Source organism: Bos indicus, chromosome 1 (assembly GCF_029378745.1).
Source record: "Bos indicus isolate NIAB-ARS_2022 breed Sahiwal x Tharparkar chromosome 1, NIAB-ARS_B.indTharparkar_mat_pri_1.0, whole genome shotgun sequence".
Taxonomy (NCBI): Eukaryota; Metazoa; Chordata; class Mammalia; order Artiodactyla; family Bovidae; genus Bos; species Bos indicus.
The window spans coordinates 54,508,270-54,524,665 of NC_091760.1; the positions used below are offsets into that span (position 1 = coordinate 54,508,270).

At 40.6% G+C, this 16,396-nt stretch overlaps 1 protein-coding gene across 1 annotated transcript in view; it reads right to left on the reverse strand.

Annotated features, from left to right (window-relative positions):
• The window catches only part of MORC1 (MORC family CW-type zinc finger 1), a 165,231-nt gene that overhangs the window by 19,672 nt on the left and 129,163 nt on the right, over positions 1-16,396 (reverse strand). The window contains 3 exon segments of the mRNA XM_070787520.1: positions 2,525-2,671; positions 5,011-5,080; positions 7,157-7,226. Of these exon segments, the coding sequence (XP_070643621.1) occupies positions 2,525-2,671; positions 5,011-5,080; positions 7,157-7,226 (287 nt within the window).

The window sequence follows — 16,396 nt, forward strand, 5'->3', positions numbered from 1 at the left end:
TTCCCATGCTAGTACAAGCTTGCCAACCCAGGCAACATGCAGAGTTGGTGGTCATGACTTAGTGTTCAGGGATGCAGCACTCTGACTTCATTCCTTGGTCAACACCTTGTCACTGGGTTCCTACTGTCATTAGTGAAAATGTGTCCTGATACAAAGTCCAAAGTGGATTCACCTACATATAACAAGAGCTTCCCTCTTTCACCTGGGGCAGGATAGGCATTAGATATATGTTCCTAAAGGAGAGCAGGTGGGCCTTAATGCTCATGTAGTATAGCCCCATGGCCCTGGATGCTGCCACAGAGACTTCCCTAAAGCCCAGGGCAACTACAGAATGGCATCCATGTCTTCCAGTGGTTTGCAGTCTACTTTCACACACAGGACCCTAGACCCTGTCCTGGGCCTGAATAGGGGCCCTGGCTCCCTATATATATGCCCTACCTCACCTTTCTCTTCCTACCTGTTTGCATTCTTTGCCAACTCTCTTCTTCAGGAAGACTGTGTCAGTCTCTGATAAGAAAGTCAGTGTCCTAAGGGAAAATACTATTCCAGCTAGAGCACAGTGTATGTTTCCTTCTGCTAAAAATCTCTTACCTTATCCAGGCTGCTCACAGTCTGTGAAGCCCAACCAAACCAATTGGCTGTACTAACTTAGTGGTGTTTCTGCTCCTGACCCCCACCCTCTCATATGACACCTATCTGAGGGCATTCTTCTGTATAGTAACTTCTTTGGCTTGATTGTGAAGCCCCTTATCTTTGGTCCCTACTTGGAAAATCTCTGAACTTTGAACTTTATGCTCATGTCTCCATCCTTGCCAGTAGTACAGATGTGAGACTTGGGCCATAAAGAAGGCTGAGCATCAAAAAATTGATGCTTTCACGTTGTAGTGCTGGAGACGACTCCTGAGAGTCCTTTGGATAGCATGGAGATCAAACCAGTCAATCCTAAAGGAGATCAACCCTGAATATTCATTGGAAGGACTGATGCTTAAGCTAAAGTTCCAATTTTTGGCCACTGGATGTGAAGTGCTGACTGATTGGAAAAGACTCTGATGCTTAGAAAGACTGAGGGCAGGAGGAGAAGGGGGCAACAGAGGGTGAGATGATTGGATGGCATTACCAGCTCAATGGGCATGAATCTGAACAAATTCCAGGAGGAGGCCATGGCAACTCATTCCAGTATTCTTTCCTGGAGAATCCCACAGACAGAGAAGTCTGGTAGGCTACAGTCCATAGGGTCTCAAAGAGTTGGACACAACACAGCAACTGAACAACAACTCCATCCTTTGAGAACTGAGATCCAGACATTTAAATCCCTCATTAACCATGCCCACGAATAATAAGATTCTACACTGAAGCAAAAGGTAAAACTTAATTTCTTTCAATAAGTTCAGTATCTAAAGCTACAAAAAAGACTTCTTAGAAGGCCATAATGTCATTAGGGTCTTCAGTTCAGTCGTGTCCGACTCTCTGCGACCCCATGAATCGTAGCACACCAGGCCTCCATGTCCATCACCATCTCCCGGAGTTCACTCAGATTCACGTCCATCGAGTCAGTGATGCCATCCAGCCATCTCATCCTCTGTCATCCCCTTTTCCTCCTGCCCCTAATCCCTCCCAGCATCAGAGTCTTTTCCAATGAGTCAACTCTTTGCATGAGGTAGCCAAAGTACTGGAATTTCAGCTTTAGCATCATTCCTTCCAAAGAACACCCAGGGCTGATCTCCTTTAGAATGGACTGGTTGGATCTCCTTGCAGTCCAAGGGACTCTCAAGAGTCTTCTCCAACATCACAGTTCAAAAGCATCAATTCTTCACTGCTCAGCTTTCTTCACAGTCCAACTCTCGCATCCATACATGACCACAGGAAAAACAATAGCCTTGACTAGATGGACCTTTGTTGGCAAAGTAATATTTCTGCTTTTGAATATGATATCTAGGTTGGTCATAACTTTCCTTCCAAGGAGTAAGTGTCTTTTAATTTCATGGCTGCAATAACCATCTGCAGTGATTTTGGAGCCCCCAAAAATAAAGTCTGACACTGTTTCCACTGTTTCCCTATCTATTTCCCATGAGGGTCTTAGTGAGGCAGAATAAAAAAAAAAGAAGAAGGGAAACAAGGGAGGGAGGGAGAGAAAGAGGGAAGGAGAGAGAGGGGAAGGAAGAAGGAAGGAGAAATTCAGTAAGAATTTTCTTTTCCCCCTTCATGATAAATGTCCCTCATTCCTTTGTTTTTAATAGCCCTTTCTGTCCTATCTTCTATCCTTACAAATTCTGATTTTTTATTACACTGGAGAGAAAACTAACATCCACTATATTGCTGTACCATGTAACAATAGGACAGTTAGTGACAATAATTTGATCTCAAAAGACATGTAACCCACACTATATCTAAATCAGTGCAGTTAGGAGACAAGTCATAAAGTCATTTTATTGAATTTTCTCAATAATATTACCACTCAATAGAGAAAGAAAATCAGGAGTTCTCACTGCTTAGAAAATTCAACAAAGCAGGTAAATATCTTTACCTTAAATTAGATGTCAGTTTTCTTACTGTTTCCTTGACAGACGTGCTTTGAGAAGATTCTGTCAGTGCAGAAGCAACTTTACAATCACCACTCACAGAAACTCTGGCTTTATATCCAGAACTTGGATTTAAATCTTCCACTGGCATACTGGGCAAAAACAAGCTGAGGTTTAGAATTTCCAAGTGGAAATCATACACAATAAATGAGGTGTTAATATACAACAAATCAATGCATGGACATAAATGTAATGCTGAAAACTGTCATTTACACAGCTATATAAAAGCAATTCTCAATTATATGAATACTGTTTATTTCTAAAAAATCTTGTTTCAAGGTTTTTGGGCAACCACAATTAAATAGAATTGGCAGTAATTTATTTTTAACAACAGCAGTCATCTACCACTTGCCTCTTATTTGTTGAAAGAAGTTTTTAAACCCAAGTTCTACTTTAGCCTGTGGGAGAGTGAAAATGTTAGTTGCTTCAGTCATGTCGGACTCTCTGCAGCCCCATGGACTTCAGCCTGCCAGGCTCCTCTGTCCATAGAATTCTCCAGGCAAGAATACTGGAGTGGGTTGCCATTTCCTTCTCCAGGGGATCTTCCTGATCCAGGGATCAAACCCGGGTCTCCTGCATTGCAGGCAGATTCTTTACAGTCTGAGCCACCAGCTTGTGGGAGGGTAGGTACTAAAGGTAGGTCCAGAAATAAGGCAAAGTCAGTGGAAAGAAGTATTTAGTCAAGACCTGATGGAGGAAGAGTGTTTCAGGTGAAGGGTAATGATACTAGGGTAGAAACAAAGTAGGGTCTTTGCGAGATACTTGAGAAGGCCAGGGCTGCAGGCGTGGGGCACACAGGAAGATGCAGAGAGCGGACCCGAGAGGTACTGGCTATGGCGTGGGGGCTGGGGCTTATTTTAAGCAGAGCAGGTGCTCCCACTCGAGGGTTTCTTACATGGAGGGAGGTAATCTGATTGACACATGTTTTAAAAGGATAACTGGCTGCAGCATGGAGATTAACTAACAATGATGATTCATGAAGTAGCACATAGTGTGTTAATGAGGCCTACGGGTTTCAGTGTTATGAGAATAAAAATGCTTAAGAGGGCTAGGGGATACACAATACGGGAGGCAAACCCGGGTAGGCAGGTTGGGGCCAGATGATGCAGAGTCTTGTCCACCAAGTGAAAAGGAGATTTTTGTAATCCTTTCGTGCTAACATCCATGAATTAAGACCACAGCTCTGGAGAGTTTCCTGTATTCACACTATCTGGGTCTTTTTAAAAAAACTGGATAATAGCTTATAGCAAATGGAAAGTGCTTCTACTGTCAACAGTTCTTTGGCATTAATTATACTGTCTAACTTCAGCTGATACTTTATTTAAGATTAAGAACATTATAACTAATGCTTAATTGTCCATTAAAGAACATTCACACAGTGTCTGGCACTTATTAATTATAACCTCCTTTATGCTGAAATTTTATTAGAGAAGTCCTTAAAGTTTTTTTTTTTTTTTTTTTACCATTTTGGGGATGCTGGAAACTCAGGCTGCTGTTGGCATGGAGGGTAAAATGCACTACACCAGAAGACACACATTCCTCCCTGAACCTTTGTTTCTTCTCCTGCCACATAATAACAGAGCCTACTTCACAGAGCTGTGCCAAAGATTATACAAGATATACACAGAATTTATGCCTCTGTTATTAAGTCCTCAGTAGATGGTACCTAGTTATCATTGTCATTATAATCATCTTTATTATTACTACCACTACTAAATGAATTTGATGATTCTTCCATTAAGATTTTCTTAATTGGATCATAGTTCTAACATGAACTGTGTAGTTATGATTCAAAGATTATTTGAAGAAAATCAAAAGTTCATAAAAACCTAAAAGTAATATATGAAGTAATACACAAACACACATATACAACATGTGTATACACATACACATACACACATACAGACACATTCGGAGCAGAGTGAGGTAAGAATTTGCTTCCTTGAAAACATTTTTTCCCTCTATTGGATAGCCAAAATATTTAGCTGATTACATTTAAATGTGACAAAAGGCTCATGTCAAGAATATCCTAGCATACAATGATTATTACACTTACATATATGTATGGAAATAAGATTATAAGCCATACAAAAAAAACTAGGTCATAATTTCATAGTCATACCTTACATATACATGACATTTTCATTCTTTGACTGTATTAGAATAATTTGAATTAGTTGCTTGCTACGAGTAGGAAGTTAAGCCTATTCCATTCCTGAATCCTCACAAAAGAAAATAAAAGGTTTGGGAAAAAGAGTAAGAAATCTAGGGTATTCTATTCTTTCCTATCTCCTTTAAAATTCTGTTCCACTTTTAATTGCCTTTGCTTGTTGCTATTATTTTCTTTCTCCTTGTATTTAAACACTGGTAATTACTTTTCAACAGTATAATTGTACTCCCTTGGAATTTTGTATAACTGCAGTACACTCACCTTTCCCAGTTAGGTGATGAAGAATTTCTGTTTATTTCTGGAGTATCACTGCACAGCTCCTGTTTTTCTTCTAAAGAACATAGACAAAAATGAAGATAACCACATTTTGGCAATCACACGTAAGAGTGAACTAAAGGAAGTGTTAGCAGCTCATTAACAACTTGCACGTAATTTGGCTTTGTATTCAAACACTCTTGTAAAACTGCACCAATATCTTTTCAAGACAATTTACAATAACCTCTTAATAAAGTGTACACAGTGTACAAGAATCTGAGAGCCTCTGTAGCTTGTTTTTTTGTAATTTCTTTCTAATGATGCTTATTTTCTGTTATTGGTGTGCACAGGATGACTCACTGGACCTGTTTAGTGTCCCTTCTCTCAGCAGCCTCTGCACCCAGACAACAACTTGTCTTTCCCTAGTGTCTTACTCTCTTCCTTTGGGTTCAGGTTCAAAGACATCCTGAAAGACCCCAATCAGAAATGTGCCCCTAGAAGAGAGTTGGATTTTAATGCAGTAAGAGACCTACAATCATTGAGTTCGTCTTCTCACTCAGGGAACCTCAGAATCAAGAGGTTCAGAGAGGTGAGTGCTTTGTTAACAGTCCATAGAAAAGCAGAAATGCTTTGATCCCCTTGGACTGGTTTCAAGAGGATCTTGGGGAGAGTCTAAGAAATAAGTCAAAGTGTTCTTCTTCCATCTAACTCTAGAATCCTTTGTGATAACTGTGATATTGTTCCACCAAGTAAACCCTTGCTACAAAGTCCAAGGCCATTGAAGGCCAAGTGGAACAGGAAAGCAACAAGAAATGTTTTAGATGGTTAGGACCTGCCCGACTACTCTAAGGAGACATAAAAGAGAATAGACAGAGAGGTTTTCCAAGCACACTGCAGGCACTGTTGGTTTTACTCATGATCTGCATACAAAGTGAAATTTCTTAACCTAATAGCCAACTAATTCATAATTACAGTCATTTGAAAATATTTCACAATTTGTTCCTTCCAAATCCAGGATGAGTATTTGAAATTAAATGTTAATTTTAGGATCAAAATTGTACTAACAATTTTTCTATTACAATTTGGAAATCCAACTGGCACATACTTGAAGGCATGTTAATAGCTTGAAACTTCTATAAAAGACTGGCTTTAAAATTAACAGATTCTTACAATAGAAATCTTGATTGTGTAATGGCAAATTATCCCAATTATGATGAAAAAGAAAAAGTGTGATTTCTTATGGCCTTCACTAATGGGTTCAAATATAAAGATGTGAATGAATGACTGATTAGGTTACCTAAGCAACAGAGTATAAAGGAAAGGAGTGCTTACATCTAAGAGTGAACACGAAATGATGGCATGGATCAATACAAAAATGACTGGGAGTGACTGAGTCAAAATGAACAGAGACCTATTTAGGAGACTAAGAAAGCCTTTAAAACTTATTTCAGATTAAGAAGATGACAATGAAAAAACAGTGGTTCTGCTGTTTAGGCCAATAGCATAATATTACAATAAAGGAGACAATGGTATAATAATATGAACATAATGAATTCTGGTAATAATAACGAATGAACACTAAAGAAAATAAAATTTTCTGAGTCTAGTTTGTTTCCAGCTCTCTGTCCTGGGAAATTGTCTTTAGATTGAAAACTATAACATGGGAACTTTATGTTTAAAAAAAGGTCAAATCTCTCATCTGAGACAAATTACACCCCATGGATAATAAATGTGCTTGTTGAACTACTCTTAGTGATCTCAGAGGAGTCATGCAAAATAGGGAAAGAACTAAATGACTGAAAACAGAGGAAGGTCATCATCATTTTCAAAAATAGTTTCTGAAAATGACAGACCTGATATCAATCCTCAGCAGATTTCTAAATAAAATTCAAGGAGGAGGGTGACATCTGTGCACTCTTGGGAGTTCTAGGCAGTGAGGTCATGCAGGGGGCATTATTTTCAGGCAGGGAGTGCCCCTTCAAAACGTGTGAGGCTGGCAGCTCAGTCTCTATCACCTCTCCTCCCACTGCTGGAACAACAGATTTAACTTTTCAAAATCCAAACTGCTACCATAAGATATGTCACATAAGTCAAACTGAAAACAACTCAAGACATTACAACTAATATATGTAAACTGAATTCTTTTTTTTACCTTTTTTCATAAGAGAAACTTCCTTTTTTTCTTGTTTCAATGGAACATCAGTGTCACTTTCATCTAAAATCTGAAAAACAAGCTCTTTATTTAAAGCTGCACCAAAACAAAGGGTATATCGTAAGGTGAAAAAATGACCTTGAACATCAATGCCCATATCAGAGACCATAAAGTATACTTTAGGGACATGTTATGCAGGGACACAAACATACATGTTGTCAGAAATTATACTGGCACGCAGCTCAAGTATGGTTGCATTATAAATGTCATATTTACATCTATCATTTCTTCAAAGGAATATTTACATTCCTACCAATACTGCGATAGATTTTTTTTAAAATCCAAATCTTAGGTGGATGTCATGTTGACTGCAACACATGGGCCAAGTATTTGATCACCAGGAGCAACCATGGAGCCTCTGTTGTTTGGGAAGGGCAGTCCCAGCTCTAGTTGCTACAGAGTAGACCCAGAGAATGAACTCGACATCAGTGCAATGAGAAGTCTGGGGAGGCTCAGGCCTCGGGCCCAAGAGTGTGATGGGGAAGAACATGCGGCCCAGACTGGGGAGCACACCTGGGAAGGTGAGAGAAGGGACACCTGGTCTTCTGACAAAAGAGGAAGTCTGCTTAAAGTGGGATGCAGAGCCTTAATGTGTTGAATGCAGGAGACAGGAGGGTTGGTGGCACTGAGAGTGAGGGGAGGGGTGTGTGTGTGTGTGGTGGTGGGGATGGAGGCTAAGTGGAGTTGGGAGAATTTGGGGGGTAGAATATGACAATCAGAAGCCAGGTATCCCATAACTTTGCGAATTCTGTGAGCCTATTTTTCAAGGCTCAATCAAAATAAATTTATATTTTGGGAATACACTTCTTTAGATCAGAGGCGGGTGGTGGGAGGAGTAGAGAGAGTTTATTTATACGTGTGAGTTGTTCAGTCGTGTCCAACTCTTTGCTACCCCCTGGACTGTAGCCTAATAGGCTCCTCTGTCCATGGAATTCTCCAGGCAAGAACACTGGAGTGGGTAGCCATTTCCTTCTCCAGGGTATCTTCCTGACCCAGGGATTGAACCCTGGTCTCCTGCATTGCAGGCAGATTCTTTACCATCTGAGCCACCAGGGAATCCTGAGTTTATCTATACCACTCAGGAAAATAGACCCAGAAGCTCCTTTCATGTATTTTCAAGTGTGTGAGAAGGTGGGGTAAAGACAGTAAAAAAGGAATATGGAGAAGACAGGGGGCAAAGCAAAAGCTCTGTCTGCTCCTTGATCTGAAAACCTCTGAACACTTGCTGAGATGCATGAGACTTCTGACTACATCACCCGTGTGTGGCATGGACCTGTCAGTTCTCTGGAGCTCACCCTTTGTGTGTGTATCCTTCACCTTTCCTGTCCCCTCTAAACTGCTAAACCAATGTGGAACAGAGAGTCTATCAACCCTCCTTCTCTCCTCTCCCGGGAAACAAAGGCACGTATTTTACATGGTGTTCGGGAGACAGCGCTCTGTCGAAGCAGGTTAAATGGGCACACATGTAACCTAGCAACAAAACAGCAGTGAGGCTGTCCATCACCGTCATTTTCTATTCCGCCCAAATCAAGAGAAAGCAAGCCTTGCAGGTAGGGGAAATAAATAAAACTGATTTTAAGCTACTTTGGTCTATTTCAAAATGTTTTTATTCTTACACTGTGAATAAATTCATGTGCCAGGAAGTAAATAAAATGCATATACTTTCAAAAGTTCATCTTGCAAAATGACTTTAAAATGGATATCTTATTTATTTCCGATGTAACAGAAAATTTAAAGTTATCTTCTGATGTGTTGACGTGTAAGGAAGATCTACATACTTTAAGCGTCTCTCCTTTGAACTGAATCTTTTTTGACTAGTTTATAAGCAGCATGGGCTTACCTGGTGGCTCAGATGGTAAAGAATTTACCCACAATGTGGGAGACCTGGGTTCCATCTTCAGTCAGGAAGATCCCCTGGAGGAGGGCATGGGTACCCACTCCAGTATTCTTGCCTGGAGAATTCCATGGACAGAGGAGCCTGGCAGGCTACAGTCCATGGGGTTGCAAAGACTTGGACAGGACTGAGTGACTAACACTTTCACTTAAGCTTAGCACACACTATTTCCCGTCACAGTTAACAGCAATCACAAGGGAAGCTCAGGAGAGGAATGAACTACTTAACGCCTTTAGCAATAACCACTTTATAATAATCTATGATGATCCTGCTCAGATGTGTTCATTTTCTTTGGTAACCTCTCCTTATGATGGAAATCAGACAAGATAAAAGAATCCAAGCTTAACAAAAATGGCAGGACTCTCAGCAAGAACTCTTGGGGGTGGTATTATTAACTCAGTCTCCTGAAATTACTTTTGCATTTTATTATTTAGCTCTCTGCTTTGAGCTTGCTATGTGTAGGGCTGTTTCCATGAAGATCAGCTATGTCCACTCACCCCTCTAGATGTTACTTAAACAGAGCTTTACCATCTCTATTGCAGGAGAGACTTCTTCTTTTCTTTTCCTTTCTTATATTTCCTTTATTCTTTGGCATAGGAATGTTTAAAATATTTTGGATAAATAATTCACAGTCTACAGTATTTCTTTTTGAATGACACTGTGTAAATATCTGAGTTCAGAAGAAACTGTTTTTTGTTTGTTTACAATGTACTTGTAGTTTTGAAGGTCTGGATTTTTTCAAGCCGAGACAAGGAAACACGTAGTTGTTTTTTCAATGACACTATTTGTATACTCTGATACTTGCAGGGCTCTTTCACATACATCATTTCATTATAGGAATATTCTCCAGTCTCTTAGGCTTAACTGTGTCTCATACTCTGCAGTCTGGGGATATCGCTTTCCTAAGATTTTACCTCTAGTCATGAAATAGATAACACTTCCCACACAGTAAATGAGATTACAGTTAAGTCTTAACGAGAGGTTTTAGATACCTTAATTAAAATTATGTTAACAATGAGTAGAGTGGGATTTGTCAGTTCTCCAAGGGATGCAAAGGATCAGTATAATACCATATGCTCAGTTTTGTGAAGTATGTATTTAAGAGGATAAATAAATCATAAAAAAGTTGGAGAGGAGAAAGAACACACCGTAGTCAATTGTGTAACAATCTTCTCACTCAATTGTCTTTAAGGAAGCCTTAACTGTTATCACTTTGGTTTTTCTCTGTTTCTTTGCCCCTCCACACCCATCCCAAACATTTTATCAAGGACCCATGAAGGCTACCAGGCTAGTTTGTGCCCTCCTGCCAAGTTCCAAGACCCTTCCTGTTTTTACTCTCCCAGAGTTAATGCTATGTTCTAGGTACTTCCCTTTGGTTCATTAATGTATTCAATAAAATTGAGTTCCCTGTATGGGTCAGACACTGCTATGATGAAGACAACAAAGTCCTTCCTTTATGGAGCTTATTTTCTAGTGAGGCAGAGAGATACTAAATAAGTAAAATGACAGGTATATAACTCTGCAAGTTCTGTGAAAAAAATAACGCAGGTAAGAGAAGAATGAATCAAGTTACACGGCTCCTCTCTGGGCTCACTGTTCTCTTCCACACTCGCCTTTTCCAGGTCTTGGACTTGCTGTGGATTTGTTTATTCCCCCAACTTTTTTCTAGTCTCTTCTCAAACACCCTCCTTCAGCTTGGCCTTGCTTGCCCCCTCTATATCAAACTGCTCTCACTCTCACCATCCAACAATGACACTTCCTGCCCCTTCCTCTGCTCTATTTCTCACCTTAGCACTTACCACTGTCCACCATGAAACACAGTTTACTTATTTATCTTATCTGTTGTCAGATCCCCCCACTAGAATGGAAGGGCCATGAAGACAGGGAGTGGTGCCTAATTTTTACCTGCTATATCGCCAATATCTAGGTCAGTAACTGATACTCCATATATTCATAGAAAGAAAGTGAGTTAAAAGCAAGTCAAGAAAATCCATGTGTGTCGCTGAGGGTGGGGAGTCGTGGAGTCCAGGCATTATGAACACGGGAAAAGGCTGTGAAGGAAAAATAAACTTAGGGAGCTGGAGGCCAAGGAAGATGAGGGTGCCTAGAGTGAAGTGAGAGAAGCAATGAGTAGTAGGCAGTGAGGACAGAAAGGAGGTGAGGCCAGGTCACACAGGGCCTTGGAGGGCACTTCATTTCGTTCTAAATGTGAGCAGAAGCCATCAGAGGGTTCACCTCCCACACTGTTGGTGGGAATGTAAACCGGTGTAGCCACTATGGAGGCTCCTTTAAAAACTAAAAATAGAGTTGCCATATGATCCAGCAATGCCACTCCTGGGCACATATCCAGACACAACTCAAATTTAAAAAGACACATGAACCCCTATGTTCATGCAGCACTATTCACAGTAGCCAAGACATAGAGACAACCTAAATGTCCACTGAGAGATGAGTGGATTAAGAAGATATGGTGGAACAGTATTCATCCTTAAAAAAGAGTGAAATAATGCCATTTGCAGCAATGTGGATGGACCTAGAGATTATCATACTAAGTGAAGTAAGTTAGAAAGAGAAAGCAAGTACACATATGACATCACTTACATGTGCAATCTAAAATAACCACACAAATGAACATATGTATGAAACAACAGACTCACAGACATAGAGAACAGACTTGTGGGTCAAGGGGCAGGGGAGCCGGGGCAGGAAGGACTGAGAGTTGGGAATTAGCAGAGGCAAACTATGATATGCTGCTGCTGCTGATGCTGCTAAGTCGCTTCAGTCGTGTACGACTCTGTGCGACCCCAGAGATGGCAGCCCACCAGGCTCCCCCGTCCCTGGGATTCTCCAGGCAAGAACACTGGAGTGGGTTGCCGATTCCTTCTCCAATGCATGAAAGTGAAAAGTGAAAGGGAAGTCGCTCAGTCGTGTCCGACTCTTCGCGACCCCATGGACTGTAGCCTACCAGGCTCCTCCATCCATGGGATTTTCCAGACAAGAGCACTGGAGTGGGGTGCCACCGCCTTCTCCAAACTACGATATATAGGATGGATAAACAACAAGGTCCTACCATACAGCAGAGGGAACTACATTCAATATCCTGTGACAAACCACAATGGAAAAGAATATGACAAAGAATATATGTATGTATGTATGTGTAACTGAGTCACTCTGCCGTACAGAAGAAATTAACACACATTCTAAATCAACTATACTTCAATAAGTTTTTCTAAAAAGGAAGCCAGCAGAAGGTTCTATCAGTAAGTAGGAGAAAAGCATTATCTGACATTGTTTGGATGAGATACTCAGATTTTCACACTGTGGAGTCAAAAATAAGCAGTGGAATCATTTATAGAGCTATTATTGTGGTCTTGGTGAGAGACATCAGTGAATTGGCCAGGTGGGTAGCTATGGAGGTGACAGAACAGAGTATATATTTGAAGGTTGAGTCAGTAAGATTGGTAGATGGGTTGAGTACAGGCTGTGAAAGATGGAGAGAAATTCAAGTTTTGGCCTGAGCAGCTGCGAGTGATGGTGACATTTACTGATATGGGGAAGCATGCAGAAGTCCCTTGGAATTTTTTTCCCTCTTGATTTAGATAACCTTCTGTGTCCCAACTCATCCTGGTAATTATTATTTTTCCGTCTATAGTCAATCCCTCAAATAAAACTTCAGGGGGTTAAATTATAATAAACTGTGGAAAATTCTGAAAGAGATGGGAATACCAGACCACCTGACCAGCCCCCTGAGAAATCTGTATGCAGGTCAGGAAGCAACAGTTAGAACTGGACATGGAACAACAGACTGGTTCCAAATTGGGAAAGGAGTATGTCAAGGCTTATTTAGCTTGTCAGCCTGCTTATTTAACTTATATGCAAGGTACATCATGAGAAACGCTGGGCTGGACGAAGCACAAGCTGGAATCAAGATTGCCAGGAGAAATATCAACAACCTCAGATATGCATATGACACCACCCTTATGGCAGAAAGTGAAGAAGAACTAAAGAGCCTCTTGATGAAAGTGAAAGAGGAGAGTGAAAAAGTTGACTTAAAGCTGAACACTGAAAAAACTAAGATCATGGCATCCAGTCCCATTGCTTCATGGCAAATAGATGGGGAAACAGTGGAAACAGTGGCTGCCTTTATTTTGGGGGGCTCCAAAATCACTGTAGGTGGTGAATGCAGCTATGAAATTAAAAGACGCTTGCTCTTTGGAAGGAAAGTTATGACCAACCTAGACAGCATATTAAAAAGCAGAGACATTACTTTACCAACAAAGGTCCATCTAGTTAAGGATATGGTTTTTCCAGTAGTCATGTATGGATGTGAGAGTTGGACTACAAAGAAAGCTGAGCGCTGAAGAATGGGTGCTTTTGAACCGTGGTGTTGGGGAAGACTCCTGAGGGTCCCTTGGACTGCAAGGAGATCCAACCAGTCCATCCTAAAGGAGATCAGTCCTGAATGTTCACTGGAAGGACTGATGTTGAAGCTGAAACTCCAATACTTTGGATACCTGATGCGAAGAGCTGACTCATTGGAAAAGACCCTGATGCTGGGAAAGATTGAGGGCAGGAGGAGAAGGGGACGACAGAGGATGAAATGGTTGGATGGCATCACCGACTCAATGGAGAAGAGTTTGAGTAGACTCCGGGAGTTGGTGATGGATAGGGAGGCCTGGCGTGCTGTGGTCCATGGGGTCATGAAGACTTGGACACAACTGAGCAACTGAACTGACTGAACTGATGCAAACAACGGCTTCATTGCATCACCCACCGTAACTCCTCGTCTTTGCCCGTTATTTTCAACTGACTTAAGGACACTGACCCTGCTGAAATTTCAAATCCTCAGTGCCACCCTTGCCCACTTAGATTCCTCTGGTCAAGTCCTCTTTATAATGACATTATTGTTCCAGGTTTCCATCTCAAAACTGTCATCACTTTTTATGGTTTAATCTACCATACACCTTTTCAAGCTGTGCTATTTTTCCTTCAAAATGTTTCAATATCCCTTGTCTTCTTGTACTAAAATCTCCAGGCAGCAGATTCCAATTTGGTTTTTTCATCCTTAGTTTCTCATCTTTGCAGAACTGTTTGACTATCACAACATTTTCATAACATAAAGAATTAATTCTTTAGAGAAAATCTCCACTATTCAACTTTCCTTCTCAAAACTGGGGTTCCAGGTCCTGACTACTTTCTCCTTCAGGTACAAACCCTTAACTGGTTTTCAAAGCTCTTTTCAATGTGATTCTAAGATATCCGGAAATATTTTCAGTCTTTCTTAATAAGTCTTTCTTAATAATAATCATCCTCCGTAAGAACCAAAAAAGTTCTCTTCAGAATCCCCTGTGAGCATTAGGTAGCCTTCTGCCTCCATGTCTTGGCCCACACTGTCCTCTCTACCTGAAATACATTCTCTCCTCCTTTTCTTTAAGTCTCTCTCACATTTTAAGACAACTCCCACTCTTTCCAAAATGTCCTTTTTAATTTGCTCTAGCACATACTCTTTTCCCTAAAGAAGTATTATCAGTAAATTACAAATAGTTTTAATTATTTTCATATCTATGGGACCCAGACAAGAGTGGAATCCTGTAGCAGCCTTATCAAGACACTTCAAAACAGAATTCAACACCTGAATCCATCTCCCAAAATCAAATCCAGTAACCCTGTATACGAGACAGCAAAAGAGACACTGATGTATAGAACAGTCTTATGGACTCTGTGGGAGAGGGAGAGGGTGGGATGATTTGGGGGAATGGCAATGAAACATGTATAATATAATATATGAAACGAGTTGCCAGTCCAGGTTCGATGCACGATACTGGATACTTGGGGCTGGTGCACTGGGACGACCCAGAGGGATGGTATGCGGAGGGAGGAGGGAGGAGGGTTCAGGATGGGGAACACATGTATACCTGTGGCAGATTCATTTTGATATATGGCAAAACCAATACAATATTGTAAAGTTAAATAAAATAAAATTTTAAAAAAAGCATTAATAAATATACAGGTTTTACTGAAAATTCTGCTGAGAAAAGGAGGAAACATTTAAACAAGGCAAAAATCAGCTTAAAATTACCATGAAAACACTCTAGCTTACTTCTTCAATTGCTAGCTGCCTCATCTCTCTCTACACACCTTCTCCTCCAGACTCTCCAGTTCCACAGCACCAGTGTTTTTCTGCTTGTGGGATTACCTCCTTTTCCCTCCCTCCCACCGCTTCCCACATACACAGAGTCACTCTCCAGCTCTGGCTTCTTTTCCACATAGCATTGTCACTCTCTCAATTTGCATTCTTTACTCCCACCTCCTGGGCCCCCGGAAGGCAACTGCCTTCTTTGGAATTACAAAAGGTGGTTTTTAAAAATCCCACTGCTGGGCATACACACTGAGGAAACCAGAAGGGAAAGAGACACGTGTACCCCAGTGTTCATCGCAGCACTGTTTATAATAGCCAGGACATGGAAGCAACCTAGATGTCCATCAGCAGATGAATGGATAAGAAAGCTATGGTACATATACACAATGGAGTATTACTCAGCCATTAAAAAGAAAACATTTGAATCAGTTCTAATGAGGTGGATGAAACTGGAGCCTATTATACAGAGTGAAGTAAGCCAGAAGGAAAAACACCAATACAGTATACTAACGCATATATATGGAATTTAGAAAGATGGTAACAATAACCCTGTATACGAGACAGCAAAAGAGACACTGATGTATAGAACAGTCTTATGGACTCTGTGGGAGAGGGAGAGGGTGGGAAGATTTGGGAGAATGGCATTGAAACATGTAAAATATCATGTATGAAACGAGATGCCAGTCCAGGTTCGATGCACAATACTGGATGCTTGGGGCTAGAGCACTGGGACGACCCAGAGGGATGGTATGGGGAGGGAGGAGGGAGGAGGGTTCAGGATGGGGAACACATGTATACCTGTGGCGGATTCATTTTGATATTTGGCAAAACTAATACAATTATGTAAAGTTTAAAAATAAAATAAAATTAAAAAAAAAAAGAAAAACAAAAAAAGTAATGTAAACCCCTATCCTTCTCTTGATTAAAAGATGTAATCAAGTAACGTCTCTACCTTTCATTGTTTTAGATTATATACTATTTGCCCTAATACGTACTTTAAGTAGGATAGAAATATCTTTCTTCTGCTGTTATTCACAGTGGATTAACCATTCTCCTTTATTTCTCTTATTATGCCTCTGGTAGATTATCAACCTAAGATATCAAATTACTATCTACTAATTTTCTGCTTTTAGAATCTATCAATCAA